Here is a 27,105-nt window from a genome sequence, read left to right as displayed (position 1 = left end):
TATTTGACAGTTGTGGATTTCCACCTTCAACCGCAAGCCCATGCCTGCATATAGAAGGAAGGTGTGTGGGAGAGTAGGGAAAGGTGGGCTTCCTCTTCCTCCTCCTCATTCACAACTGCTGAATATAGAATGAAAGTCAAACTCTGAACAAATGAAATTCAAACCTGGGCAAGTCTGGAGGGGCATATCCACACTTCCTCTGAGGTAGCATATAAATAAGTTGCCCATCCCATCCCAACAATTATTTTTTTTAGAACCAGATCAACAGATATAAAATCACCACCGATCCACCGATCTCTGTACCTTGAAGGTCATCCCCCTTAGCACATTTAAGGAAGTCCCCTTAACTCCGGAGAGGGTGTTACTTAGTAGCTATTGGGGTATGAATCAAGTTCACCACAAAAGGCATGTTCAGGTCCTAACAACTTGTCCTGAGGGTATGAATCCATTAGTAAATAGGACCTTTGAAGATGTTATTAGTTAAGGTGTGCCCAAACTGAACGAGGGGGGGCCTTTGTGGCTGAAGTCCTTATAAGCACTGGAAATTGGACACAGAATAAAGAAGCCATGGCGAGAAGCCAGAAGCTGGAAGTCAACAGAACTCAGAAAAGAAAGGAGAAGATGCCACCATGTGCATTGCCATCTGTCGGGATAGTCAAGGAACCCCAAAGACTGCCATCTAGCCAGAAGATACCAACCCTGGGAGGCAGCAAGCCTTCAGAGGCTAGAAATTAACAAGATAATTGTTAAGCCAGCCTTTTGTATGGTATTTGTTTTAGCAGGTGGAAAACTAATCCAGTAGCCCAGAAATTAAACCACTTCCCCTTTATGAGTTCTCAGAACATGGCAGAGTTCTCTCCCCCTCCATTAATCCATGGCAATACGTGTCCCTTCTCTGATACATCTTGGACAGGATATTGCCTCCAATACTGTAAATTACTGACACACTCTTTATTTAGAGCAAACAAGTGAGAAGGAAACACTGAATACCACTTAACCATGGCTGAACAAGAACAGAAAGAGGCTGCAGACCGCCAAGTGGAAATCCAAGAACAGTTGGTGAAAGAGAAAGGAGCTCAGATGGGTGAATTATGAGAGGATCCTGATTTGAAGAGTTAGGAGAGTTCTTCAAAAAGCACAGCCCCACTAGAGACTGGATCAGATATGAGAGAACCACGTAGGTCTGTACAATACAAACAGTGAGCCCTACTGGAAATGATGGGCTACAGTTAACTGTACAGTTATAAAAATGTTCTTTCACGAATTGAAACAAATACACCCATGCTAATGTAAGGTATTAATAGCAGGGTGATATATAAGAACTCTGTATTTAATAGCATGATTTTTCTGTAAATCTACAACTTCTCTAACTATAAAAATTACTTAATTTTTAAAAAAGAAATCAGAGAAACAGAAAAGACCTCCTCTTGACCCCGGCCCTGAGTGGCTAAATGGGAAGAAAGGGCTACAGAGAATGAGAAAGGGCTTGTGGCCTTCGAGGAGAGGAGCCCTAAGCTGAGTCAACACGACTCCCTGAGGGCTGGAAACAGGAGTCCAGAACCAAAGGATTTTCAAGACTAATCTTATTAAATCTTACCACAGTAACCAAAAAGCAAAGGAACCTCATATTTCAGACCAAGAGTTACGTCAGTGGCTGTCCATTTTGACAACACATATCATTTTTTAAAAAGGCAGATGCCCGAGCTCCACCTAGCAATTCCAAGTCAGCAAGTGTCTGGTGAGGCCTGGCAAAGAGCCAGCAGTGATTGTGCTGCCTGGCCAGAATTAAGAGCCACTGGGTTAAATCCTAGAGCTGTGTTCCTACCGCATGTCTAATCTCTTCACCCCCCAAAACTTCCTCCTCCCAGGACCAAAACCAGTCCCCAGGCTTTCTTCCAGGAGCTCTGGTTGTTCCAGGAGTTCTGAATATAAACTCATCATCAAGATTCGACTCGCCCCTCAGAGAGCATAAAAATGGAATGGTTTCCATAAACAACATTTATTTAAGGATAATTTACTAAAGGAATCATTTGGGTTGGTTTTTATCTCCTTGATGCTTCCCAATAACTCATCCACAAACAATACTGTGCAAGTGAAGGGTCTGAGCTGATGGAGCACTTGAGGCAGGCGTGGCCAGCTCAGCCAGGTCCCCAGTGCCGATGCCCCACTGCAGAGGTCCCAAGTCCCACACTCCCCTCATCAGGGCCTGTTCCTGGACCTTTCCGGTCTCCAATCTCTCCATCTTCAGCCTTTTGGCCAAGCAGTGAGGCAGAAGGATGACTAGGCGGGTGGGGTCTGAAATAACTGGTACAGAGGTTCAGGGCACGCAGAGTAGACAAGTCTCTTCTACTGGTAAGGATGAAGGGAACCTTCCATTCTTCTCAAAAAACTTACTCTGTTTTTGGTATTCCCCCAGCTGGGTTATTCTGTGCTGACCTCACAGAAGGCCATACAGGGTGCTGTGGGGAAAGGGAAGAAAGAAACAAAGCATGCTTATAAAAAAGCATTTCAGTATGAAGAGCAGTTGGCATTTATTAAGCTCTTTTCATGTGCCTGGCCCAATACTGAATTTCACATGTGATCCCCACTACTTGGAGGCGAGTATTATTATTCCCATCTGAGGGATGAGGAAACTGAGGCTCAAAAAGTTTATGTTACCTGCCTAAGGTCACCTGGTTGTTAAATCACAAAGTCTGTCCAACTCTAAAACTCGTGTTCTAAACCAGTGTCCTGGACAGCCTAAGAAAAGGGAAAAAAAATGAAGTAAACACTTCATTTAAGTAAATTTAATCAAACAATAAAAACTCAAAAGAGTCTTTCTTGCCCCTGCTCCCTATGAGATAATACCTCTATACTTGAGGTCTCAAACTAGTGACCTGTAGGCCAGAATTTACCCACAGGCTTATTCAATTTAATTTGGCACAAAGTGTTTTAAAATAACTCAGACCAGCCCTCAAAAAAATAACTCTTTGAGTCTGTGGCCCCAGGCTTTCCCTCACACTAGCTTTATTGGATCCCTTTCAAGAAGACAGAAATGTGGTTTTCCAGACAGTTTAAAGAGCAAGCGCCTAGCCCTGAACATGGGGGAGGTGGCTTTGAAGACAACAGTCACCGCTGTGTCATCTCCCTCTTAGAGACTTTCTGCAAAGAGTGTCTCCATGTCTCCCAGTTTGGTAAAACACTCAGTGGTGGCCAACAAGGCAGCTGTATCAGCAGTCCCTTAGTCCAGGATGGGGCCTGGAGTTACTGTTTATCACATGGCGATAATAGGAAAGGGATGTAAGAGAAAAAAAACTATATTCAACTGAAACTTCAGAGTAAAGCTAATGTTGCACTTGGTAGAACCAGGCCAGTTCTCTGATCTGAACCAGGTCAGTACTTCTGTGGCAGAACCTTCCTCTGCTGTAATCAGCTGGGAGTCATGCGACAGAACTTCTGTGCAATAGGAACAAACACAACTGATCATTCTACAAACCGAAAAGGCCAGCCTTCCCTGGCTCTGGCAGAACTCTGCTCCCTTAATGAACTTGCCTATAATTAGTCTACAAATAGCATTGTGTTCATTGCCAACCAAGTCCTTTTGTCCCTGCCCCTTCTCACTGCACTGCTAGGTGTCTTTCCTGGGTGCTGTATTCACTGGAGAGCTCCAGAAGTCTGAGCAAGATAAAACATGAATTAGACTCCATATTATTATATGAAATTCAGCATGCAGCCTGCCTTGCAATTAGATTAGATCAAGGTATAATAAGTCACAGTATAAAAAAAATCTAAAAGTTGGAAGGGACCCTACCTTGACCTTTTCATAGGAAGGAAAACAATTTCTTGTATCAAAATATTTGTACAAAGATCGAACCCACTCCCTTTATTATGCCATCTTTAACCAAGGTTGTGCTGATAAGGTAGAGATACTTCCACTATCCCCAGTGAAGGTGGTTCTTTTCATCACTGAGATCAAAACTCTCTACCAATGGCCTTGAGACTGGGTATGAAGGCAAATTTGATATTACTCTTCTATCCATCAGAACTTCAGTTTCTCAAATTTCCTGACCACTTACAAAAATCTCTGCCCTCAGCAAACAGCCTCCCCAGGTGACCTAGCCAAGTCTGTCACCCAAGATTTCACTATATCCAGCCCAGCTCCTCCTCCCCACTCCACAGGCCTAGCTCAACTGTGACCCAGGACCATTCTCACCATGGTCATGTAGGTGGCCTCCGATCTTTCATTTGCTTCTTCTTCCTCAGTCACCTTAGTTACAGCTATCGAGGAGTAAACATGTTTCTAGAGGGGAAAAATAGTATACATGTTCTTAGAGATCAAGCGAACCTTACATTCCAGAGAAAAAGCCACCTACTCTTATTCTCAAGGCATCAACCACCAAAAGCAGTAGATCAGAGGACTACTGAGAGCTAGAGAGTAATCACAGATAATGCCAATTCAGTCTTCAATCTCCCTGAAAATTAACTTGTCAGGAAAAGACAAGTTCTTATGAACAAAAAACTCCCTTGCTTCCAAAGCCAAACATCCTGGTTTGGATGAGGTGTTTAAGTGGCAGCAGGGAATTCTTATCTTGTCAAATGATTTGTATTCAGTGGTGACTTCTTTCTAATTAGAGCTGCTGGCACAATAGCATTAATCAGCAGCTGTCAGCATCTCCCTCAGAGGGTTTATATGACAGGGACAGTCCTTACTGACTCTCACATCTGTGAGGTCAATGGCATGTTGCAATTCACATTCCTGTCACTGTTTCGGAAAGCAATGTCATCCAGTGACAAATATTTGGTCTTCTGGACGTCCCTGCACCACGTGGGGGAGAAAATCCTACTCTTTGGACACAAACAGCCAAAATGATAGAAAGGTAACTGTTCAAAGAAAACTTTACAGGAGGAGGGGGTGTAAACAATAGAAGTTCAAGAAAATGAGTCAATTTTCTCAGTCCTAGGAGTCATTATTTATAGGTCCATTCCAAACTAGTAAGAAGGAAAATGTCCTTTTTTTTGGCCCTCTCTTTCTAAAGGTGCCTGGATATTTAACCTTACCCATTAATTCCTCAATATATCATAATAATCCTCCCTTACATTTACATAGTGCCTCATAGATCACAAAGCACTATCATATCATTGTCTTATTTGAGCCTTACAATCACCCCGTGGTGAGGCAGGCAGGGTAAATATTTTTGTCCAAGTCCAGGGCTCTTTCCTCTTCCCTCTATCAGGATCTGCTGCCCTGGCCTGGTCTGGTTCACCCACCCCACCCCACTTTACTTCCCAGAGGCGCTTATCCTAATGATAAAGATTTCCTCAGCCTCTGCTCTGTGCCAGGCACTGGCCTATGTACCAAGACAGAACAGTGAGTAAGACACAGTTCCCAGAGGAAAGGTAACCTTACATCTGCCCACATTTCGTAACGGATCATGCAGCCACTTCCCCTTCATAGGGCAAAGCAGTAAGATGGCAGAGCTCTTCTCTCACCTCTGGATTAGCCTTCTTTGTGTTCTCCAGGTTCTTTACAAGGGTTACAGAATTCATTGAACTGCAAGGCACGAAAAGCACATGGAATTAACCAGCCAGCACTGTAGGTGCGAGGGGGCCTATGTGAGACTCCCACTTGATCTTATGAGAGCAAGACCTTAGAGGAGGAATCAATAGTCCTCTCTATACCTCTACAGTCAGTACAGCCCAGCTCACCTTGAACCTGAGAAATGCATCTCTTGCAGTGGAGTGCAAGAAACCATGCTGGAAATAGTTTAGACTGAAAAACAGCATCTACTTCCCTATTATCACTCAACCAACTTTCTGTCCATACAGGGAGATGCAATTTTAATTTTAAGTGAACGGATAGAGAGAGTCCACAGGATTAGACTCCCTCCCTGGGAGCCTTAAGAAGTGATATATCCTTAAGAAGTATTTAGGCAGGAGTCAGATAATTCCCAACTCAAGTCAGGAGGTGTGGAAGCCAACAAAACATGACTCCAAAAGCCACTGATTTGGGTAGTTGGTCATAACCTGCCTCAGCTTGTCATCGCTCTCAGCCAGCATCAGGGATCTCAGAGAGACCACAGGCCCCTTAAGGGCTGGAAAGGCTTTCCACAGGCCCCAACCCAGAGTAAACTGCAAAACTTCCATGGTGCCATCCCTCCGGACTCCTCTCTCCCCTAGCAAGCATGCTCTCAAAATAGACCTGGACCCCAGATACTTACAGCAAAGTATGGATAAGTTGAGCCAAACGTTCCCCTCTACCAAGGACACATGCACTTTAGGTCTCATCTCTAATTGTAGAGACTTTGTCCCTCTTAGAGATATTTCAGGTATGTCACAGAGTGTAGGTCAAAAATCACACTCCATACTTGTCAATTAGGTTAAAACATGCTTTCTTACGTTGTGTGGCCCTTTGTATATATTTGGTTGCTTATGTTTTCTTATTAACTTATTGGTTTTTGTTATATGATATATACTTAATATAGTCTGATAATTGTATTGAAAATGCCTCCTCCAAATCTGTGGAGAAGATTTTCTTTTCATTTTGTTAATGACATCTTATAATAGAGAAGTTTTAGTTTGGTTTGGTTTGGTTTTTTGCATGGGCAGGCAATGGGAATTGAACCTGGGTCTCTGGCATGGCAGGTGAGAACTCTGCCACTGAGCCCCCACGGCCCGCACTATAATAGAGAAGTTTTGCACTTCAATGTATTTAGATTTATCAGTCTTTTCCATTAAGATTTTTATTGATTTGATCAAGATGGTTTCCATCTTAATATTATAAAAATCAATCTATGTTCACCATGAAAAAAGAACCACATGCCCCATAAGTGAGGGCCTAATACCAGTTTATAAGGCTGGCACAGAGGAAGGGAAATGGGCTTCCCCTTGCACTCTCCTAGGAAGGTAGTAGGGGCTCATAATTTTATTGAAGTGATTTCACTCTGGAAGTCAATCCACTTTCCCATCCTTTCTACATTTCTGAGGACTAGGGGGATGTAGTTCAACCAGCAGGGGGCAGCAGAAGCTCAGTGAGGCACCATTCCAAAGGACCACAGGCCCTTTCCTGGGAGGGGACAGAGCTGAATTATCCCCCAAAATGCCCTCCAACTGTGAGCTCTGGCTCTTTCCCTTCACAGCCCTCGGCCCTTCCTCTCTCGGCCATCTTCCTCTTGCGCTTATCACTGGATATGCCTTTCTCTTTTTTGATTTTGGCCTAAGGTAAAGCTAAAAAACAATCAGGGTTAAAGCTAGAAAAGAAATACAGAGACTTTTTTGTCTCGAGGTGGAAATATTTTTCTCGTATTTTCTGATTATAAAGTCGTATATTATTATTGTTAAATAATTCAAATAATATATATATGTAAATAGTTGGAGTTCCTTTATCCCAAATGCCACTGTCAATATTTAAGAATTATCCTTCCAAACCTCTCTCAATGCCAGCATAAGTATACTCACCCAAAAAATATTTTAGTGTGTGTGGCTGAAGGGAACATGATATAATTTTCTTTTTTACAAAAATGAGATCATACTATATCTTCTATAATACTACCCATTGGACCTACAAATCCATCTTAACCTTAGAGAAAGTTGTTTAGTTTTTCACTGAGTGCAACATTGATCATTTAATCAGTGCCTTCTGGGTAGACCTTAAGGATGAGCCCAATGTTTAATTATAATAAATGCTGAGTGCCCATGTTCATGCACAAATCTCAGCATTCCAGACCAATAATTTTGTTAGGATAAACTAACAAGCATGGATCTGCTGCTCGTCATATTTAGGGAAACTGGGGCCCAGAGTGGGGAAGCTACTTATTCACAGTTTCTTAGCAACCTGAATAAGAGGTGATACTGGAACCCAGATTGTCAGTTCAGTGTTCTTAGCATGACCAGAGTAAAGACCTTCAAAGAGGCCAACCAAGTCCAAAACCAAATCAGAGAGCCATGCATAATGGGAGAGCAATATAGCAGGCCATATGCTGTGTGCTGAAGCCATATTCCAAGGGAAAAGGTGACTTGAAAATCAGCATCACTTGGTCTTGATAGGGGTACTTTCCTATTGACACTATTCCAACTGGAGTGTCCACGTGTCCTGCCAACATACTTCAGTAGTTGGGTAAATTGATGCATGCAGACCTGCCAATAGCTAATGGAACAGTAATGTCCATATCAGAGCCTCTGGGCAGTTCTGAGATACTGGGAGCAATACTGATGGAATTCAGGCTTAAAAACACATTTCAAAAATGATTATGGTGATGAAAAGACAACTAAGTGATAATACTGTGAGCCACTGATTGTACGCCATGTACAGAATGCATGTGTGTGAAGATTTCTCAATAAAAATATTTTTTAAAAAACACATTACAACAATAAATAATGTAAAACCTAAGAGCATCATTCTAAAATAGCATCTCTTTTAACAGTGGGTCCTTTAAATAAAATCAAGTCAACTTTCAAGATCTGAGCTTCCATACATCATGTAGGGCATGGATAATTCAAAAATCGTTTCTCTCAAGCATTGAATGGCACCATTACAGTTCTTGCATAAGTTTTATATTCTTAATTCTGCTGCAGTTAGGCCACCATCTGTAGGGGAGTTTGTAATCTTTGCATAATACCAAAGCAAATGAGGATGGCAGGGGAATGTGCAAGGCTTCTCAGGAGCACAGTGAGCAAAGGGAATAAGTTACCATATGGATGGTGTCTAATGTAACAACCATAGATGATTCCACTTAAAAATATTCTCTACTGTGAAAATGGCACACTCTCCTCCCCTTTGGGTTCAAGGCAGTCCTGCACCCCCAGCCTCCTGTCCTAAGAGGTAGGAGCAGCCTTGTACCTCTTATTCCTGTGGGTCCTCTTCATGATCAATATCAGAACAGTGGCCAACAGGACAGTGGTGCAGATGATCCCCACAATGACGACCAACTGATTGTCACCCAGGAGCCCAGGTCTTGGAGCAGCCAAAGTCACCAGTGCTTGGGAAAGGAGAACAGCAATGAGATGGCAACAAGACTCCAGAAAAGAGTGGAGCGCCCCACACCAGTTCAGACAAGGATTCTACAGCAAGTCCTTAGAGCCAGGTTGGCAAGAGGGAGGAAGATCGGACTCCACACCATGTTGGGGCACTAGGACTCTAGCTACCCCCATTAGAGACGATCAAAGTCTGTCCCTCTTGCTGATCCCTAAAATCTAGATTAAGAAGGGTGGGAGGAGAGGCTGGCACCTCACCTATAGTAGAGTTTCTTTTCACATTAACATTTCTATTTCTAAATTTGCTTTAACAATTAGAGGCTGCTGATCTTTCTATGGGCAAGTGGCTGTTTCCTAAAAAAAATATTGCAACAACACTCAACCCCAAAGCCACAATATCAAGTAAGGACTTAAGAGGCATTTCCACCCATGTGGTACCCTTCGCTCATTTACTCAATTCATTTTAAATCCGTATGTTAAATACTTCCTTGGTGCCAGACATAACATCATGGAAGATACAAAGATGATTGATGCATGGTCCCTGCCTCTAAGAGAGAGAGACAAACACATAAACAGAAAGCCACAGACTGCTCTAGATGCTGTGATAGAAATGTATATGCATTATAGAGGAGCACAGGGGGAAGGGGAGGCAATTCTACCAGGATCAGGAGATGGAAATTTGCCACAAAAGTTTTAAAGTTTAAGCCCAGTCACAAAGAAAACATCAAGTCTTGGGTAGACAGTATGGGGAAGGGCAGAGGGGACATTATGTACAAGATCTGGAGGTCTAGTAGGCTGGTGATCTTAGAAACTGCAAATAGTTCAGTGGGTCAGCCACACAGGTAGCATTTATGGGTGTGGCAGGATATTAGGCTGGAGAGATAATAGGGTCGATATCATGTTGGGCCTTGATTATCTCAACTAGGAATTTGGCTCTTTTTTCTGTAGGCAATGGAGAAACAACAGAAAGATTACAAGCAGTGGAGCAGAAAGCTTGTTCAGATTTGGGATTTAGAAATATGGCACTTGTAGCTAATGAAGAATGAATGGCTGAGAATGAAGTAGAGATTGGTTAGAGGCCAACAGTCCAAGACAGAGATGAGGAAAGACGGAACTAAGGTAGTAGTGATGAAATGGCGAGAAGATAGATTCAAAAGTAGAAGTGACAGCACTTGCTGACCTATTAGATTGGGGTCACAGGAAAGGGAAGCATCAGGTACAACTCCCCAAGGCATCCAGTTAAGCAACTGTGTAGATGGTAGGGTTCAGAAGCTAGGCTGGGGAGAGGTATGCAAGGATAGGCTTGGGCCCATTGTAATTGAAGTGCTTGTGGGACATTCCAGTGGAACTGACCGAGAAGATAACATCCAATGCTACTGCAGTGAAGAAGGCCACGGATGGACAATTAGAGCGCCACTAGAGATCTAAGTGAGTAAGGGTAGAAGCAGAAGTCAAATGCAGTGGACTAAGGAACTAATGGAAGATGAGACAATAAGACATCAAGAACAACACTTTAGCAATCTATTTGGCTATGTCAAGAAATAAATATACATATATATTTGACTGCAGTGATGGTTGTACAACTCTGAATATACCAAAAACTACTGAATTGTGTATACCTTAAATGGATGAATTATATGGTGGATGAATTACAGCTCAATAAAGTGAATGGAAGGGGTGGAGGGAGGGAGGAAGGGAGGAAGGAAGGAAGGAAGACAGAATGAAAGATAAAAATGCAGCCAAGACACAGGCAAGAGAAGAGTTGAGCATATTTATATGCTAAAATGGTAGAAGCAACAGAAAGTGAGAGCTTAAAGGTACTGGAGAGCCATGCTGTGAGGTTCCTGAGGAGGAGAGTATTACTACTGAGCACAGGATGGGGATAAACTCAGGGCAGAGAGAAGCTCCCTGTGCCTCAGTATGGCAGAGCAGAGATAAGAATAGGGGGAATAGGAAGATGTATTTGTGGGTAGGGAAGGCTAAGAAATCGAGTGAGCTCCCACTGACAGCTTACGTTTTCTCTGTGAAGTGGGAAGTAAGACTTCTGAGAGTGAAGCACACATAGAGACGGTGGTTCTTTAAGGGACCATCTGTTCTGCTTTCCTCTCTAGCTGGGACCCTTGGCCATTAATAAAGAAGGTACCTCCAGAGACTTAATTCTCTGGCCCCAGTGTTTTGTCCCATCTTCATCCCCAGTTCCCCTTTACCCAACCAACCAAAGCCAATTCCTGAGGCCCTCACAATAAGCAAAGTCCATAGGCCACATTCTGACTGTTAACCCAGTGATGGTTAACTTCAGCCCTACACTTACAACCCTCTTTCAGCCAACACAATGGACTCTTTATTCTCCTACCCTCCACTGGCCTTAATGCGCACTGTTTGCAGAATATAGAACCTTTGAACAGAAAACTTTGCCACTTTTGGTTCTGATTCTTTCCTGTTTTCTCTCTATTTCTTGCTATCTTCCCATGAGCTCAAGGTCATTTTCCCTTCCTCTACACTACAGCACAGACAGCGTCTCCCTTGAGACTAAGCAAAAAAAACTTTGAACACCAACTCCAATCCATCTGAGCTCCAATACTTTTAAATCTGGTGTCTGGCATAGGGTAGGTGTTCACTAAACAATAAGCTCCCCTCTCCTTAGCCTACCAGCCAACATGGTGGTAGCATGTGAGGGAAAGGGGGCCCTTAGAGCACTAAACTTAAGGATGTACTCACTCTAGGGGCCATGCAAATACAGGGTTGGCACTTGACAGTTAGGGCCTCCTTAAATTTTGTACCCTAGGAGCTTCTCTTGCCTCACGCTGGTCCTGGCCCTGCCTACCTGCCATGATAGGCCCAGCCTGTCCCAACCAAAAGTTACTTACTTCTGGGCTCTTTCAAGATCACGTGCAGCACAATAGTCTTCCTGAACACCAGGCTCCCCAGGTGGATGCTGCAGGTGTAATTTCCTCTGTCAGACTCCCTCACTGCCTGGAGCATGATGGAGCCATCATGGCAGGAAACGTTCCCTACCAGGATGACACGGTTCTGGAAGCGTCCCCTATTCTGCGGGTACCCCAGAGGGACACTGAGTTTGGTGTTATAGTGCAATACAATCTCCTCCTAGAAAGGAAAGGCAAAAAGTATAAGGTTTCAAGGACTAGGGGTCTAGGGAAGGGGTAAAGGGAAGAACCTAGGACTCACAGGCCTTGATATTTGTGGGCAATTAAGGTATTATCAGAAAGGATTAGCTAACACAACGTGACATACATACAAGATGTGCAGGCACATGTCACTGTGAGTGCAGAGGTAATGCCTAAAAGGAAGGACACCACCAGGCCATGAACAATTGCTAAATTTGAAGAGGGGAATGAGGAGGGTAGGAATGAGGGACATTTCACACCACTCCAACAACAACAAGGCACATTTCTAGTATTTATGACATTTCCCATAGGTATTGAAACATGTCTAAAACCAACCAAATCAGTTCCTGCCAGTCTTTCCCATTTTGGTAAATGGTAGTGCCTTGTTCCAAATGTTCAGACTAAAAATCTTAACTTCTTCCTCCTTAACTCCTTTCTTTCTCTAACAACTCACATGTTATCTCCCAGCAAATCCTATCACTTCTACTTTCAAAATATATCCATAATCCGGCCACCTCTCCCCTCCTCCACTTCTCCCACGCTGGGCCAAGCCACCCTCATCTCTCCCCTGGATTCCTGCAATAAGCTCTTTACTTGTATCCCTGCTTACTCCCCACTAGGGTCTATTCTCAGCAGAGGCGCCAGATGAACCTTTAAAAATATAAGATAAATCATGTTTCTCCTCTGTTCAAAACCCTCCAATGGCCCCCCCATTGCTACTCAAGTGCAAGGTCCTAAGCAATTCACCCCACCCCACTCTCATCCCTGCTTTTCCAATCTGGCTTCATCTGTTTACCTGATCTTGCTATTACCCCCTCGGGTCACCTCACTCCAGCCACACCAGATGTTCCTCAGATACTGACCTCAGGGCCTTTGCACTACTGCCCCCATGCCTGGAACACTCTTCCTCCCAGATATACAATGGTTCACTCCCTCTTTTCCTTCGGACCTCTGCTTGGAAGTCACCTTCTCAGGGAGTACTCCCTGATCATCTACCTAAAGTGACAACCACAATACCCTGGCATACCCTATCCACTTTTCCTACTTTGTTGTACTCCATAACTTTACCATTCTCTGATATACTATATGTTTATTTCCTTATTATTTTACTGCAAATCTCTCTCCATCTTGATTCTAAGTGCCCCATGAGAGCAGAGGCTTTATTTTGTTTACTATTATATTCCTCAGTGTCTAAAAGAGTATTTCACCACATAGAAGATACTTAAAAATATTTGTTAAATGAGTGAATGTTGGAATTCTTATATAACTATATATTTAAAAATATATATATAATATATAATAGATATATACCCAATATATGTGTGTGTATTATATATATATAATATAATATATATATTATATAAATTTTATTTATATATTATATAAATTATATTTATATAATATATATATAAAATACACGCACGCACACACACACATATATATATAATTACTTTTTTAAAAAAAACTTCTAAGTAATAGTAATGCATATGCAGACACAAAGAGACCTGACTATGACCTCTCACTTATTATGATTCAGACTCACAGCCTCAAAATGTCCCTCAGGGGTACAAGCGTAATTAAGTGGTAGAATTTTCGCCTGCCATGTGGGAAACCCAGGTTCGATTCCCGGTCCATGTACTTCCCAAAAAAACAAACTAAGAAACCAACAAAAACAAACAAAAAATTCAGCAAATGATGCTGCAATAACAGGATACTTACATGGAAAAAGAATGAAATGTGACCCTGACATATAGCACACAAAAAACAAAACGTCAAACCTCATCCTATTCTCTGCTGTGAATCACTCGATAGATGATATTTAATGCATGGCAAGCTCCCAGGGGTGAGCCTGAGGCTATGTATAATTCCCCACCTGCCATCAAGATGCTCCCACTCGGACACCACATAGAAATCAAGTAAGTGCAAATGACATTTTTATAGGGAGAACCTGGAATATTCTTTAATTTATAAAAGTTAAATCTTATGCCAACTTTTCACTTGAATTTTTCCTGGTAAAAACTACCTGGGATGCACCTCACAACATACCTTGGCCATATGTACACCATCATACCATGGTTGAGACCTACTGGTCTTGTTAACCCACTTGCTATTTATTGCATCACAGAGTTCCCATGAAATACTCCTTACCCTGGCCCCCTGAAACAACTGATCCCAACATTTCAAGGAGCCATGAAGACAAAGAAAAAGTCCCTCTAGCACATAATTGAAGAGGGCACAAAAGAAAACTAACAACAATAACCCTCAAACACTATGAAGTCCTTCTTATGCCAAGATCACAGCTCACCTCACTACACAAAAGCCACCTCCCTCATTCTTCTATCCTGCACTACAAAGAAGAGAAGGAAGAAGAGGAAGGAAACAAAAATATGTAATGACCACATCATGTATTAAATGCTTTACATGTGCTATCTCATACCAGCATTTTGATACTCCTAAAATGTTGGCACCACCACCACCATCATCTTCATCATCATACCTTTCCCATCGGAAACTGAAGTTGTCCAACCAAGCGGCCGAGCTAGGAGGAGGCCTGGTTTTGACAGGCTCCAAAGCCCGAGCTCTTGCACCACCTCCACACAGCACACCGTGACTAAATTCTCCTTCTTTCTCAACCATCCTGAGGCCACCAGCCAGAGGTTTCCACTGTGCAGTGATATTCCCGCCTCGTTACCTTGGCATGCTCTCCTGGTGAGAACGTCCAGACTATCTTGGTCATGCGTTTCTCTTCTGTGCTCTGGAAAACACATCCCATTTGAGTCATATCACCCTCATGGACCATGAACTCTGGGGATAAAAAGATAAATCAAGTCAAACACAATGTATAATCTATAGAAATCAAAGAACTTCTAGAAGGGTAAGATTTAGCAAAAACTTCTCAGCTACAAAAATCAGTGCCATTGCCAAATACTGCACACATTTTCTCCCCAGATGATCCTGATAAGTCTGGGTAGACAAAGTACTCAGAGGCCTCTCACTTGACATCAGCGCCATCCCCAAGGTAAGAGAAGGCCCTCTAACTAACCACCTAGGTCAGTTCTGAGGGTTTCTGCTATCTTCATACTGCAGTAAACAGTCTCTGTTCAACTATAATCCCCTTCTCCTTCCCCTTTTCCAGAACTCCTCCCACAAACTCTAACTGCACATTAAGTTTGTACTAAAGAAAGTATGGAAAATCTTGAAAGCCTCACTTTCTCGTCAACTGAGATACCCATACCTACTTAATGTAAACAGGAAGTGGAAAGTTTTATAACTCTTATTCTTACATATAACCCACTGGTTCTCCTAACTGAACTGTATCATGGGTGACTTTCTTTGACTCCTTTTATTCTTTTCTACAAGTGGTCTTAGGACTTGCTGGCCAGTTCTGGCTACAGTACAGGTCACAAGATTCCTTGCTAATTAGGCTAAGACAGTGGACAGCTTTCCCCTTGACTTTTCCTTCTGTTTCAATCCCAGCCCCTACTCCTCCACTGTCCCCCTTTCCCCATTTACCAATTCCTAAGTTCTTTCTGCCTATTTGTACAAGCAGCCCACCCCACCTATGTTTATTGCATAAATAATTTCAAGAAGCCCCTGAACAAAGAAAATTATTCGATAAATGTTTCTGATTTTTCAATTTCACTTTACACAAACCTACCGCAAAGTCAATTAAGAAATAAAAGGCCAGGTGGTATCAAGCAAAGCTCAGGAGAGAACAAACACAACCCATAAGCTGACTTTTTCATCCATGCCGTTGCCCTGGGAGAATGCCAACTTCCTGCCCAGCAGGAAGGATGCACAATGGGAGGGAAGCAAAAGAAAAGATGATCTCTAAACTCCATGGAGGGGATTATTTTGAAAGTGTAAGACTTCACTCCAAAGAATACCGGTAGAGAATGCATCTCCCTCTAAATCCATCTGTGCATTAAGAACTGAACACCGATAAAATCCAACAATAACTGTACAACCTGAGTCTTTTCAATGCACCAGGCAAGTGCTATATAACATATAAGTAGTATACCAGTTACAGATGAGGGAACTAAGAGTTCAAAGCCAGTAAAAAGTAGAGCCAGTACTCAAACCTGGGTCTGAATGAAAGCAAAGCCCAAGCTTTCTGCATACCACCTTACATAAAGGAAGATGGCTGATTCTACAGTAAAAGTACAAGAAGTTGATATTTTTATTTGTTAAAAGATTGTCTATGATATTTAAAATAAGAACTATGAAAAAAAGGAATTGAAGTAGTAGAAGCATAGAAAAATTTAAAACTGAAGGGTAAACTTAGTAGAGAAAATTATTGATGACTGCAAATCATGGCGCTTTTACCTGGGAGGAAACAACTTCCAGAAAGCAAATTGAATAACTTTTTACTAGGCCACTAGGCAAAACTGTTAGGGATCAGAGCCATTTCCACTCTGGCTGGAAACAGGTTGTTCTACTGGCTACTGGGGGGAAGTCTAACTTTAGATGCTCTAGCTTATTTCAGTGGATTCTCCAACTTGTCAAAATTGGCTGCTTTTCGCATCCTTGGTGTCTCCTCTAAGCAGAAAAGAGCATCCATTTTGTATACGGATAGATCCATTTTGTATATGCATATGTCACGCTTGTATAGACAAGTGTCAGCCACAGCAGTAGAGAACAATGGCAGAAAAAAGTAGACAAAGACAATCTTTGGGGAACTCAGGCATTTGATACCTTTCCTCTTCCCAGAAAACCACAGCCTTGGAATAAAGAGAAAAATGTCAATGAAAAAAAGTCAGAAAAATTAAGAAGCGGAGCCAAAGGCCAAATCTCACATTTCTTCTACAACTCCCATTTTTTTGAGAAATCAGATTCAAGTGAGAGCCTCTAATTTAAGTACTTCATTCATGCAACAAAAATTTATTGATTGCCTATCTGTGCCAGGCACTGGGGCTAGTCAGAGGAACCAAAAACACAGACCCAGATGAACAGATAAGACACAAATGAACAGGTGTGATAAGTGTCACAGAGGGAGGCAGGGCACTGTGGGGGAGCTGGCTAAGAGTGGGCCAAATCTAGCTGGAAGGGTCAGAGTCTAGATTCCTAACAAGACTGCAAACTTCCCTGAAGTCATGTCCCTTCTACCCCAGACTCTTAAAGAATACATCTAGTTCTGTGGTGTGACAACTTTTTTAAAGCATGCTTTAAAAATCTTACCAGGAAAAAAAACTAAATAAATAAAACTCTTACCAGGAAGCCCAATGTATAAAAGAGGAAAAAGGAAAACGACTTTGGCTAAAGTGGAGATGGAAGCCCTGAGGTCCTACCTAGTTCAGTCTCTACCAGCCCCTACCCAGGTATCACCCTTCGTGATGCCCCTGGCATCTCTTGGAGCTTAAGAGTCCTACAGAGCCCAATTTTTAAGCCATCAATCTCCTGAAGTCACTCCCTCCATGTACAGATGGGAAAAACAAGACCCAAAGGAGTTAGAGAGGAAGACCTGTTCATTTCTTCAATACCCCCAGAACAAGTAACACATATCTCATAAAATATGGATACAGCATCAATGTAGAAAACAGCTGGCACATATCAGGGTATAGGAAAAAAAATGTGGATTTATTGTCAGCGGTGCTCAGGTTCAAGTATTGGATGTGCCATTTAACCAATACGTGTCCTCAGGGAAGCTACTCAACCTCTCCAAGCCTCAGTTATATCATCTGTACAATTGGAAAAAGAAACACTTTCTTCACAGGGCTTTCATGAAGATGAAATACATTTAAAGGGACAATAAAATAATTATCATCATTATATCTACTTAAAGTGGACCATCTATTGAGGACTTACTCCATGGTAGGGTCCTCGCCCATAGGCCGGCATTTGCTCAACAAAGTCAGTTTCCTTTCCTCTCTGCACATGGAATCCCTTGCCCCAGAGCCCTTCTCTAAGCAAGTGTCCATGTACCTCTGGGCTCCTCTGGTAGTACGTGCAGCACCACCTCTCTTTTGAACACCAGGCTCTCCATTGCAAGGCGGATTTCGCAAGTGTATGTCCCTTGGTCAGCCTCGTCCACACTCTGGAGCAGGAGAGAGCCATCCATGCCCGAGATGTCCCCGGCCAAGCGCACACGGTTCTTAAAGCGCCCCACAGGTACGCTGAGGTTGGCGTAATAGTACAGCACATACTCATCCTGGAAGACACACAACATTGGGGAAGATCAAAACTCGGAGACACCACGGTGCCACAGACTTCAGAGAAGGGATGGTCTGCTAGTATGCTGATTTTGGACTTCTAGTCTCCAAACTGTGAGCCAATAAAATCTTGTTGTTTAAAAAAAAGCCCTCAGAACTGGGAGTCTGGATTCAAAAGACTTTGTTATGGGAAGCAGCACAGTTCCAATATCAAAGAACAGTTGATACAGCAGTTAATAATATTAATAATAATATGTCAGGCAATATTCTAACTCATACAAGGCTCTGTGATGCCTTTTATAATAATACAAATGGAGAAGTATTGCCCACATCGCTTTATTTTTTATAGTTAAAGGGAAAATGTAACACCCGCGCTGAAGATCACTCTAGGGATTCCAACTCACAACTTTTAAAAGTCATCTCCATTTTTACCTTGTTTCCTGCCATGGCCCAAAGATTAGATGGCATTCAAATGCATGGCATAGTCCCACAGACATCGTTGGGCAATGGGAGAATTCCTGGTAGCTAGCTATCCCTCCTTTCCTTTCTGAACTTCTCAAGGCATTATCACATGCTTTGTCAGATGACAGGCTGGGAGGCGCAGCACTGAAAAATCCTATTTCTACTTATACTGTGGGGTATATCCCTCTTATCATCTTATCATAATAAACAGTAACACAAATTTGTAAAACAAAAAAAAAATTGAATAAGAGTAACATTATAGGGTTTATGTATCCAAACCACAAAACATTTCGGCTGTAAACTTTGAGGCTTTATTGTCAGTAACAAATTCCTTGAGATATATTTCCCAGATGATCCTGGCACACAAGTTTCTCTGCAGGTCTGTGATAAGGTTAACACTCTGAGGTCTGGCATCCTACTCCAAAGTTTTCACGAAAGACCCCCTCATCCAGCCAGGCTGCATCAGTAATCCCAACACTTCAGGCAGCCCGGAAGGAGACAGACAATTCCAGAGTACATAAGTGGGGCAGGGGAATGGTAAAGGAATTTGTCCAGCCCTAATCCCGCCTCCACCCTCCAACACCCCCCCCCAAAAAAAAAAGCTTATTGTGTTACCACACTTAAGCCCAGGCCATAGCTCTTCTGTCTAGACCACAGAAATCAAATCTTTCACTCATCTAGGCTACTCTGCAAAGGGCAGAAGGAGAAAGAAGAAGAAACTAAAAGAGCTCTACATACATGTCTCACAGCAGCGTCTTGACCTACAGGTTGAGTGTCACCATTGTCACGATTACACTCGTCTTCATAGAGGAGGAAGCTGAAGCTGAGCCAGAGTGAGTAACCGGCCCAGCTGACTGCATACAGCCAAGAGGCAGGGCTTGGAGGCCCAGTTCTGACAGGCCCCAAAGCCCGACCTCTTGCTACATCAGCACACGGCACACGAGGACTAGATACTCCCTCTTGCCTCACTGCCAGGAAATGCGGTGCTGTTTCCTCTCCCTTACCTTGGCATGCTCTCCCGACGAGAATGTCCAGTCCACCTTAGTCACATATTTCTCTGCTGTGCTCTGGAAAACACAGCCCAGCAGGGCCGAATCACCCACATGGACTGGTAGCTCAGGGGAGGAAACGATCACGTCATCTAGACCCCAGGAATACTCTGTGGAAGTCAAAGGCAAGAGGACAGATCATTTAGACCAATACCCTCAACAGCAAGACTCTGTATCAATTACTAATGGCCACATGCCTCCCCTGCCCTCACCCCTCCCAGGTGAGCCCACCTGAGCAATGTGTCAGGCTTCCCGCTGACACCCCATGGCTTCCCCAAGGGGTAAGAGCAATATCCCCGAGCCACCCACATGGCTTTCTGGTTCCCTTCTCCTGTCTAGTCCCTTCCCCTTTTCCAGAATTCCCACACATACACCCCTCCTTTCTAAAGAAGGAAGGGAAACCCTGAAACCCTCCTTCCTGGGTATCAATTTAGATTCCCACATCTGCTTACCAAAAATAGGAAGTGGAATGTTCCTTGCTCTTAGCTTCCCACTGTTTTTCTATCTGAAAAGTCCATTCACAGGTATTTCTTTTCTGTTGTTTCCTTCCTGTTTTCCCTTTCATTTCTTTACAAAAGCTTGCCTCTGAGTTTACTGGCTGATTCTGGCTACAGTGCAGGGCCTTGTAATCAGTACAGAGCACAGCTTTCCCTTTGAATTTTCTTTGTGTGGGTTCTCTTCCCGCCCCCACCCTCACTCAAGCTTTGCCATCAGCTCAGGATTTTCAATCTAGTTTTTCAGCTTCTAGGCATCTCTTCCATCCTGTTTGCACACATGGCCTGACTCCATAATCTATGCCTTAGTCAAATAATTTCAAGAGGTCACTAAAAGAGAAAATCATTAAATGGATATTTCTGTTTTTACGAGATACGCTCTATCCAAACAGATGAGGAAATCAAGAGTGCATAAAGATGCTGGCCAGCACATGTGAAAGAAGAGCCAAGCAAATGCATACAGGAATAAACAGAAAATGTGCCAGTCTTTTCATCCAAGCTGTTTCCCTGAGAGAAGAGAGTTAACTTCCTGCCCGACAGCAGGCACACTCGGTAGGGAAGACATAAAAGAAAACATGAACTCTAAACCCTTTGGAGGAAATTATTTTGAAAGAAACAAAAATTAGCTCCAAAGAGTACTTGGAATTTTACTGTAAGGAAGAATGCTCTTCTAAGGAAGAACCTTTAATATGTGATTAAAGGTTTAGGAAGCAAAATTAATTTAATTTAAGAACACTATGCATGGAATTAAAGGAAGGACTGCTAGAAAACAACAGCAGTAACCAAATCAAAGAGAAACTTATACCTGAAGTAATCTTTGCAGAGAAATGGCTGCAGACAATGAGACTTTCTACAGAGGAGGAAAATCTCCCCATAAAGGGGTACAAAACCCCATGGTAGACAGTATCAAGCTACTGTCTACATGAGCTGATCTGTTAACTCTTTGGACAAAAGGGCAAAAACCTTCAGGATGCTTCAGGGGCCTCTGGGAAAATATCTAAATACTCTCTGAGATGGTTAAAACCCTGCTTCTGTGAAAAAAAATTCTCCAATACATAACATTTGTGTGTGTGTGTCTGTGTGTACATGGGAATCTCTGTGTGTGCACGCACTCTATGCTGTCTGGAATTAGAGCAAAGACAACCATTTGCATACTTTGGTGAGTCAGTGTTTAAGTCACCACCCACATTTCAAAAAACAAAAATAAAGAGAAAAATAAAGTCTAAGAGAGAAAAGCACTGAATTAATTTCCTCTTCTTGCAGAGCTACCTTCATAGGATAAAGAGAACGAAAAGAGAAAAAAGGATGACAAAAATATAAAGAAGTGGAGAAGCAGCCCTGAGCACTTAGAGAAGGTATTAACAGGAGACTCCAAATTGGTCTAAGGAGGCAGTCAGAACAGATTTCCTAGAGGAAGTGAAGCTTAAGGGGAAACCTGACCACAGAGGAGGCCTTAACCAGGCTTGCTGGGGTGAGACGGTAGAAGTGGGGAGGGTGGGGTCCAGGCAAAGGAAACCACCCCAAATTGGGAAGAGAACCATGCATTTGAGGAACTACAAGAAGGCTAGCGTGGCTGAAGCATGTAAACAAGGAGAGATTCTTTGGTCATTTTAGTTCCTGGTCTGAGGAGTGGCTGTGGTTTTAAAGATAAACAAATTAAAGTACAGGAACACCATAGAGAAATTTTCTTTGTATCACACAGAGAGGTCCCAGAACATCCGGTATGGACCCATGGGCATTCTGTTTCTAATAGAAACTGAGGAGGAGTTAGCTTTCCAAGAAAAGGTCTGCTCCACAGCTTCTAAAACAAGTGTTATGGCAAAAGTATGAAGTTCCAGGTCAGGGTTTCCATTTTCAACAAGCCAAGAGGAATTGAAAATATAACACAATCAGCTTTTTAAAATGCACGAGACTCACAAGAAATTAAATACCCGCCCCCTTCGGTCCCATGGCGTCTACTTACCCAATAACACTGGCATCAGGATGAGTTTCAACGGGCAGAGCATGCTGCTCTCAATTTTTTAATCTTAAGACAAAAGGGGGAAAAAATCAGAAAACCATGTCAAGAGAAGTTCATCAATTTAACAAACCAATAACGAGTGTCTATATGGGCCAGCCTGTTTCAAGTATCGGGAGGTAGCAATGAACCAAAAAGACAAGAATCACAGCTCACATGGAATTTAGATGTGGGGGGAAAAAAAGCAAGTGAATGACTAAGAAAATGTCAGATGTTAATAATTGGTACGGTAAAGCAAACTATGTGATGTTTGGAGAGTCACCTGGGGATACTTTAGATTTGCTTAGTAAGGGAAGATTAAATGAAAGTTGCTTTTCAAGAGGGGAAAAAAAATGATCACCAGGTGTCCTTGAGATGGCAACCCTAGACATTTCACAACCTGAAAGTCTCACATTTAAAAAAAATTACAAGATAATCAGACTGAAATCTTTACCTAGTTCTCCAACTAAATTAGAATTACTGCTTTCAAATATATGAAGACTGTTCAGGACGTGTGGGATAGGAAGTACATAAATAAGGAGTAAATATTAAAGACAGCATTCGTCAAGCTCTCTGACACAAAGAAACTACATAAAAGGTCCATGGTGAGCCTTTTTATTTTTTAAATTTTTTTTTTTTTCAGCCAGGACAGTGTGGGTAGAAAAAAATTGAGCTATGCATGAGCGAAAGTATTTTTTAATGTCTATATTATCTCCGTAGTATTAAATTTACTGCATTCAGCAGCTCCAGCTCCTGGGAAAGGGTTTCCTGTTCTGCACAATGTGCCCAAATTTCCTTTAGCTCAGCAGAGGACCCCTAACTCCAAGCAGTACACCCAACCATCCTTGGATTCCTGCCTACTACTGAGCTTCGTCTAGCCATGATCCCTGCAACCCTAATCATTTTGGCACTAGAATTCCACCTCCGAAATCTACTAGAAATGTTAGTGCAGTTTAACAGCACAGTACCCCACCTGGCTCTGCTGGGAAGTATGGCACATATCATGGCCATTCTAAATTGTAAAAAACAAACAAGAAAGATTACCTAAAGAGATTGTTTATCTGTATCCTAATCTACTATATCCTCCACCTGGAAAACCAGGGTCAAATTGTCCAAGAAGGTCTTACCACCGACCCCACTTATGCAGACAAGTCAGTTGACTTTGCTGAGTCTCAATTTCCTCACTTCTAACATGGGGATAATAATGCTAGGATCAAATAGGATAATGCATATAAAAGTACTTTCAAAAATACGAAGCAATGCCATATAAAATTCTATTTTTTTATAACCTAAAAGTGAGATAGAAAACAGAGCTTGTAGCTTTAAAGAGATCTGGGTTCTAAGCTTCTGCCTTTCATATGAATGGCAAATGATGAATCAGAATGACGGGAAACTTTTGTTTCGATTTGTGAATCTCATTTTAACCATAGTGATAATACTTACACTGATGCAGATGTACCAAGAGTCATATTAAGTTCCCTAAAGTAAGGACACCTAATGAAAACATGGATCCCTTTCACATGAGCCAGAGCTGTATTCCTGCTTTAAGCTACCCACATCACCAACCCCACCCCACCCCCACCTCCACCCCATCCACCCCCCCACACACACATGCACATAACCAAACACAGCTGAGGGTTATCAAGGGGTTCCTTTAGACTTTATTTTAATTTTTTATTTTTTTGTCCTTTTTTTTTAGCCTTTACTTTAATACTCCTATCTGGGTTATCTGAAATCCCTGTTACCTTCTGGATGAATCCCTCCCCAGGAAGTTGGTTGTGCTCCTTCCTTTGTCCAGCAAACAGACCTTGTCCATGCCCCACCACGGTGTACCATTTGCATGGAGGAATAGTCATTGGTTAACATATCTGGTAACAACCCCTACTCCAGTCTGTACATTTGGAAGGACAGGACCATATCAATCTTGTTTATATTTGTATCACATTCCCAACCTATAGCACCTGGCAAGGTGCCTGGGACATACTGAATAAATGTTTATAGACATCCTACAACTGAGCCACTCAATTCTAAGGAGAAACCAGTGACTCCATAAAGACTGAATATAGTCACCCAGCCCCAGTCACTCAGAGCCACACCCAAACCATTTTCAAACAAATCTGAAGAAAACATGTAAACAATCTATGAATATAAGCCATCCATTTTCAGCCCTATGTACCATTAGATGTCTAAGTGAATGAAAAAAGAAATTATGTTTTTTTAAAAATTATCTTCTGGGGTCAGACTTTCTTTTTTTTGGGGGGGGGGGGGTGCATGGTCCAGGAATCGACCCCGGGTCTCCCACATGGACGGCAAGCATTCTAACCATTAACCTACCCGTGCACTCCATCAGACCTGCTTTTAACTAACTCTTCGATCTTTGGGAAATCACTCATCCTTCACATTAATTAAAAGGTCAGACCATTTTTTTACCTAGATAAAAAAGCACCACACAGCAATCAGTAGTTAACAGGCAATGAACCCAAGATGATTATACACCAGGCACTGTCTGAGCACTTTACACATTAACTCATTTAACCCTTACAACAATCCTATGAGGAGTTACAAATGAGGAATAGAGTCATAGGTTAGTGAAGTGACTTATCTAAGATCACAAAGCAAGTGGCAAAGGCAGGACAAACCCAGGCAGTCTGGCTTCAGGGTCTGTATCCTTACTATGCTGTACTGCTTCTCCACATTGGTGAAAGTAAATATTTTAAAGCAAGGGCTTCTCTGAACTTTATTATCAAAACAAACTTAATCTTCTCCCTCTGACCGAATGTTTTTCCCATCCCCATCACTCACCCCTTCACCTACCTAACCCCTGTTCATCTTTCAGATCTCAAGTTCAAGGTCATTTCCTAAGGGAAACTTCTGAATTATTCAGACCAAGTCTGATCCCTAGATAAATGTTTCAAGTACTATTTATCTTTCCTTTATAGGATGTGTCATTATTTATAATTATCTATTTTTTTGTATTTGCTTAAATTCTCACTCTCCATCCCCACTCCATCCCAAGACTATAAGCTCCATAAGGCCAAGAACAGTGCGTGGGTAGGCTTACCTGGTAATTAATTTCCTGGCCAGCACAGTGTGAAGGCCAGGGTAAGAGCTCAGTAACCACCTGCCAAATGAGCTAATAACACCTAACAGGAACATTTACCAAGAACAATCTAGTCACGTTTAAATTTCCTACTTAGATGACAAATATTCAGAAACTCCTATTATAAATGTACAGCAGGATATATAATATAATATAAAGAAGAATCTTGAATCTCAGTTTTTATAAACCCAACCAAAGCATTTAGAAGCCCCAGAAGCACCTTGAAAATAATAGACTCTATTTAAATTCTCAGCTTCTACTCTGCTTCCTGCCTTTCTCCAAATACTGATTTATCTCCTCAGCAAATGTTCTTGAGATAATTCCACACAGGAAATCATTGTATAAGTTGGCCAAACGTTTTGAGCTGGGCTCATGTCTCCTTCATTAATATCATCTATCACTATTGAAGGGTTACAGTGGAGAACCCCCTCTCCTATTATTAATAATGCAGGAGATTGTTATCTTTGATATAATTATGCTAGGGGAAAAAATCCTCAGAAAAGAGATTCATGATAGTGAGACTACTACCACAAGGTATAAAAATAACCTCCAAATGTTACAAGCTCACAGTAAAAGGATGAAAACTTTGTTTCCCCCAGGATCACAGGATATAACTTGTCCAAATCATCATTTATCCCAAACTTAGTACAGACAAAAAATAAGGGAGTGGTGGGGTTTCTCAGCCAAAAGTGCTGCCTCTAGAAAGGACAGCCAACCACTGAGCAAACATACAAATGCCTAACCGTTACATACTCAAAAGGTCTACTCCATATTGCTGTGAATCTATAGGCTCTCAGGTGCTTTTTGGTACAGAAGTCCACACAACCACTTTGAAACACGAAGCTTTTAAAATGCATTCCTGTCTTTCCTTCCAAGAGTGGCCATTGACATGGCATCTTACAACACAGCCCAAGTCACAAGTCAACCCTCAACCTGAAGGAAACCTTGGAAACCAATGCTCTTGGTTCTCCTTCAGACCAGGTTATACCTAAGTTATATCCACATCAGTCTTGCCCAAGGCCAGGGCTTCCAGAAGGTACAACAAGGGTGGACAATAGCCTAACTCTCTTGGGAGGTTTGAGTCCCTGGCTTCCTGGGGTTAAATTCTGTCTAGGTTTGGGAGGAGAGAAACAGTGAAGGAAGAGTCCTGCCATGAGTTCAAGAACACCTAGTGACAGCTCTACCTGAAACCCACAGGCAACATAAAAGCTAAAGCTTTATCACCATCACTTACTTTGTTGTTAAAAGCAAACCTTACTCTTCTTTTCTCAGAGTAACCTAAGTTACTTTACACTACAGAAAGAAAAACTGCCTTCACTAGACAACCATTTGACTGTGCCCTGGTGAGATGGCAAAAACTGCAATTGTGGCTTCGTAATATTAAAGGTTTGTCAATTAAACTCTTAATAACTGGCCTACTTCTGAGTGAGCAAGGTTCAAATTAAACAAGTACTTAAAAAATACAAAGAAATTGCTTACCCAAGAAGAACAACGCTGAGGGAAGCAATGCAGCCAAAATCTCTCAGACTGCGGTTCACCCAGCCCAACTGAAGAGACTTCTGCAAGCAGACTCCGAGCAAACCAAACGCGTGCGTCCTGAGGCAGCTGCAGAAATGCAAACAGGAACCTCTAAATCAAGGTTCTCAAAAGTTCTCATTTCAGTCATCTGGCCCATTACCCAATTCTTATTTATACTTTCGTTCTAAAAAGAGATCATTCAACTTACCAAGGTGGGCTTCAAATTATAGATCCCTCTGAGCATCATCTCTCCTTCTAGATTA

At 42.2% G+C, this 27,105-nt stretch overlaps 1 protein-coding gene and 2 long non-coding RNA genes across 4 annotated transcripts in view; 2 read left to right on the top strand and 1 right to left on the bottom strand.

Moving 5' to 3' along the window:
• LOC143644167 (uncharacterized) overlaps positions 1-27,105 on the top strand; it is a 117,514-nt gene that overhangs the window by 25,027 nt on the left and 65,382 nt on the right. The gene's annotated exons all lie outside the window — the stretch shown is intronic.
• Positions 1-27,105, top strand: part of LOC143644168 (uncharacterized) — a 37,779-nt gene that overhangs the window by 1,733 nt on the left and 8,941 nt on the right. Inside the window, exon 2 of one of the 2 annotated variants that reach the window (XR_013156539.1) lies at positions 15,024-15,093. The exons of the other annotated variant lie outside the window; for it this stretch is intronic. This is a non-coding gene — a long non-coding RNA (uncharacterized LOC143644168). The remainder of the gene's footprint in view (positions 1-15,023; positions 15,094-27,105) is intronic. 2 annotated transcript variants of the gene reach the window in all.
• On the bottom strand, positions 1,981-26,956 carry JAML (junction adhesion molecule like). The gene is made up of 10 exons (XM_077112766.1): positions 26,804-26,956; positions 22,192-22,254; positions 19,690-19,844; positions 17,997-18,222; positions 14,767-14,879; positions 11,817-12,054; positions 8,816-8,954; positions 5,470-5,530; positions 4,193-4,279; positions 1,981-2,459 (listed from the first exon to the last, which is right to left on the bottom strand). The coding sequence occupies exons 2-10, from the start codon at positions 22,232-22,234 to the stop codon at positions 2,391-2,393; spliced, it is 1,131 nt and encodes a 376-aa protein (XP_076968881.1). The 5' UTR covers positions 22,235-22,254; positions 26,804-26,956; the 3' UTR covers positions 1,981-2,390.

Source organism: Tamandua tetradactyla, chromosome 8, assembly GCF_023851605.1.
Source record: "Tamandua tetradactyla isolate mTamTet1 chromosome 8, mTamTet1.pri, whole genome shotgun sequence".
NCBI lineage: Eukaryota > Metazoa > Chordata > Mammalia > Pilosa > Myrmecophagidae > Tamandua > Tamandua tetradactyla.
This window is presented reverse-complemented; position numbering and strand designations above follow the sequence as displayed.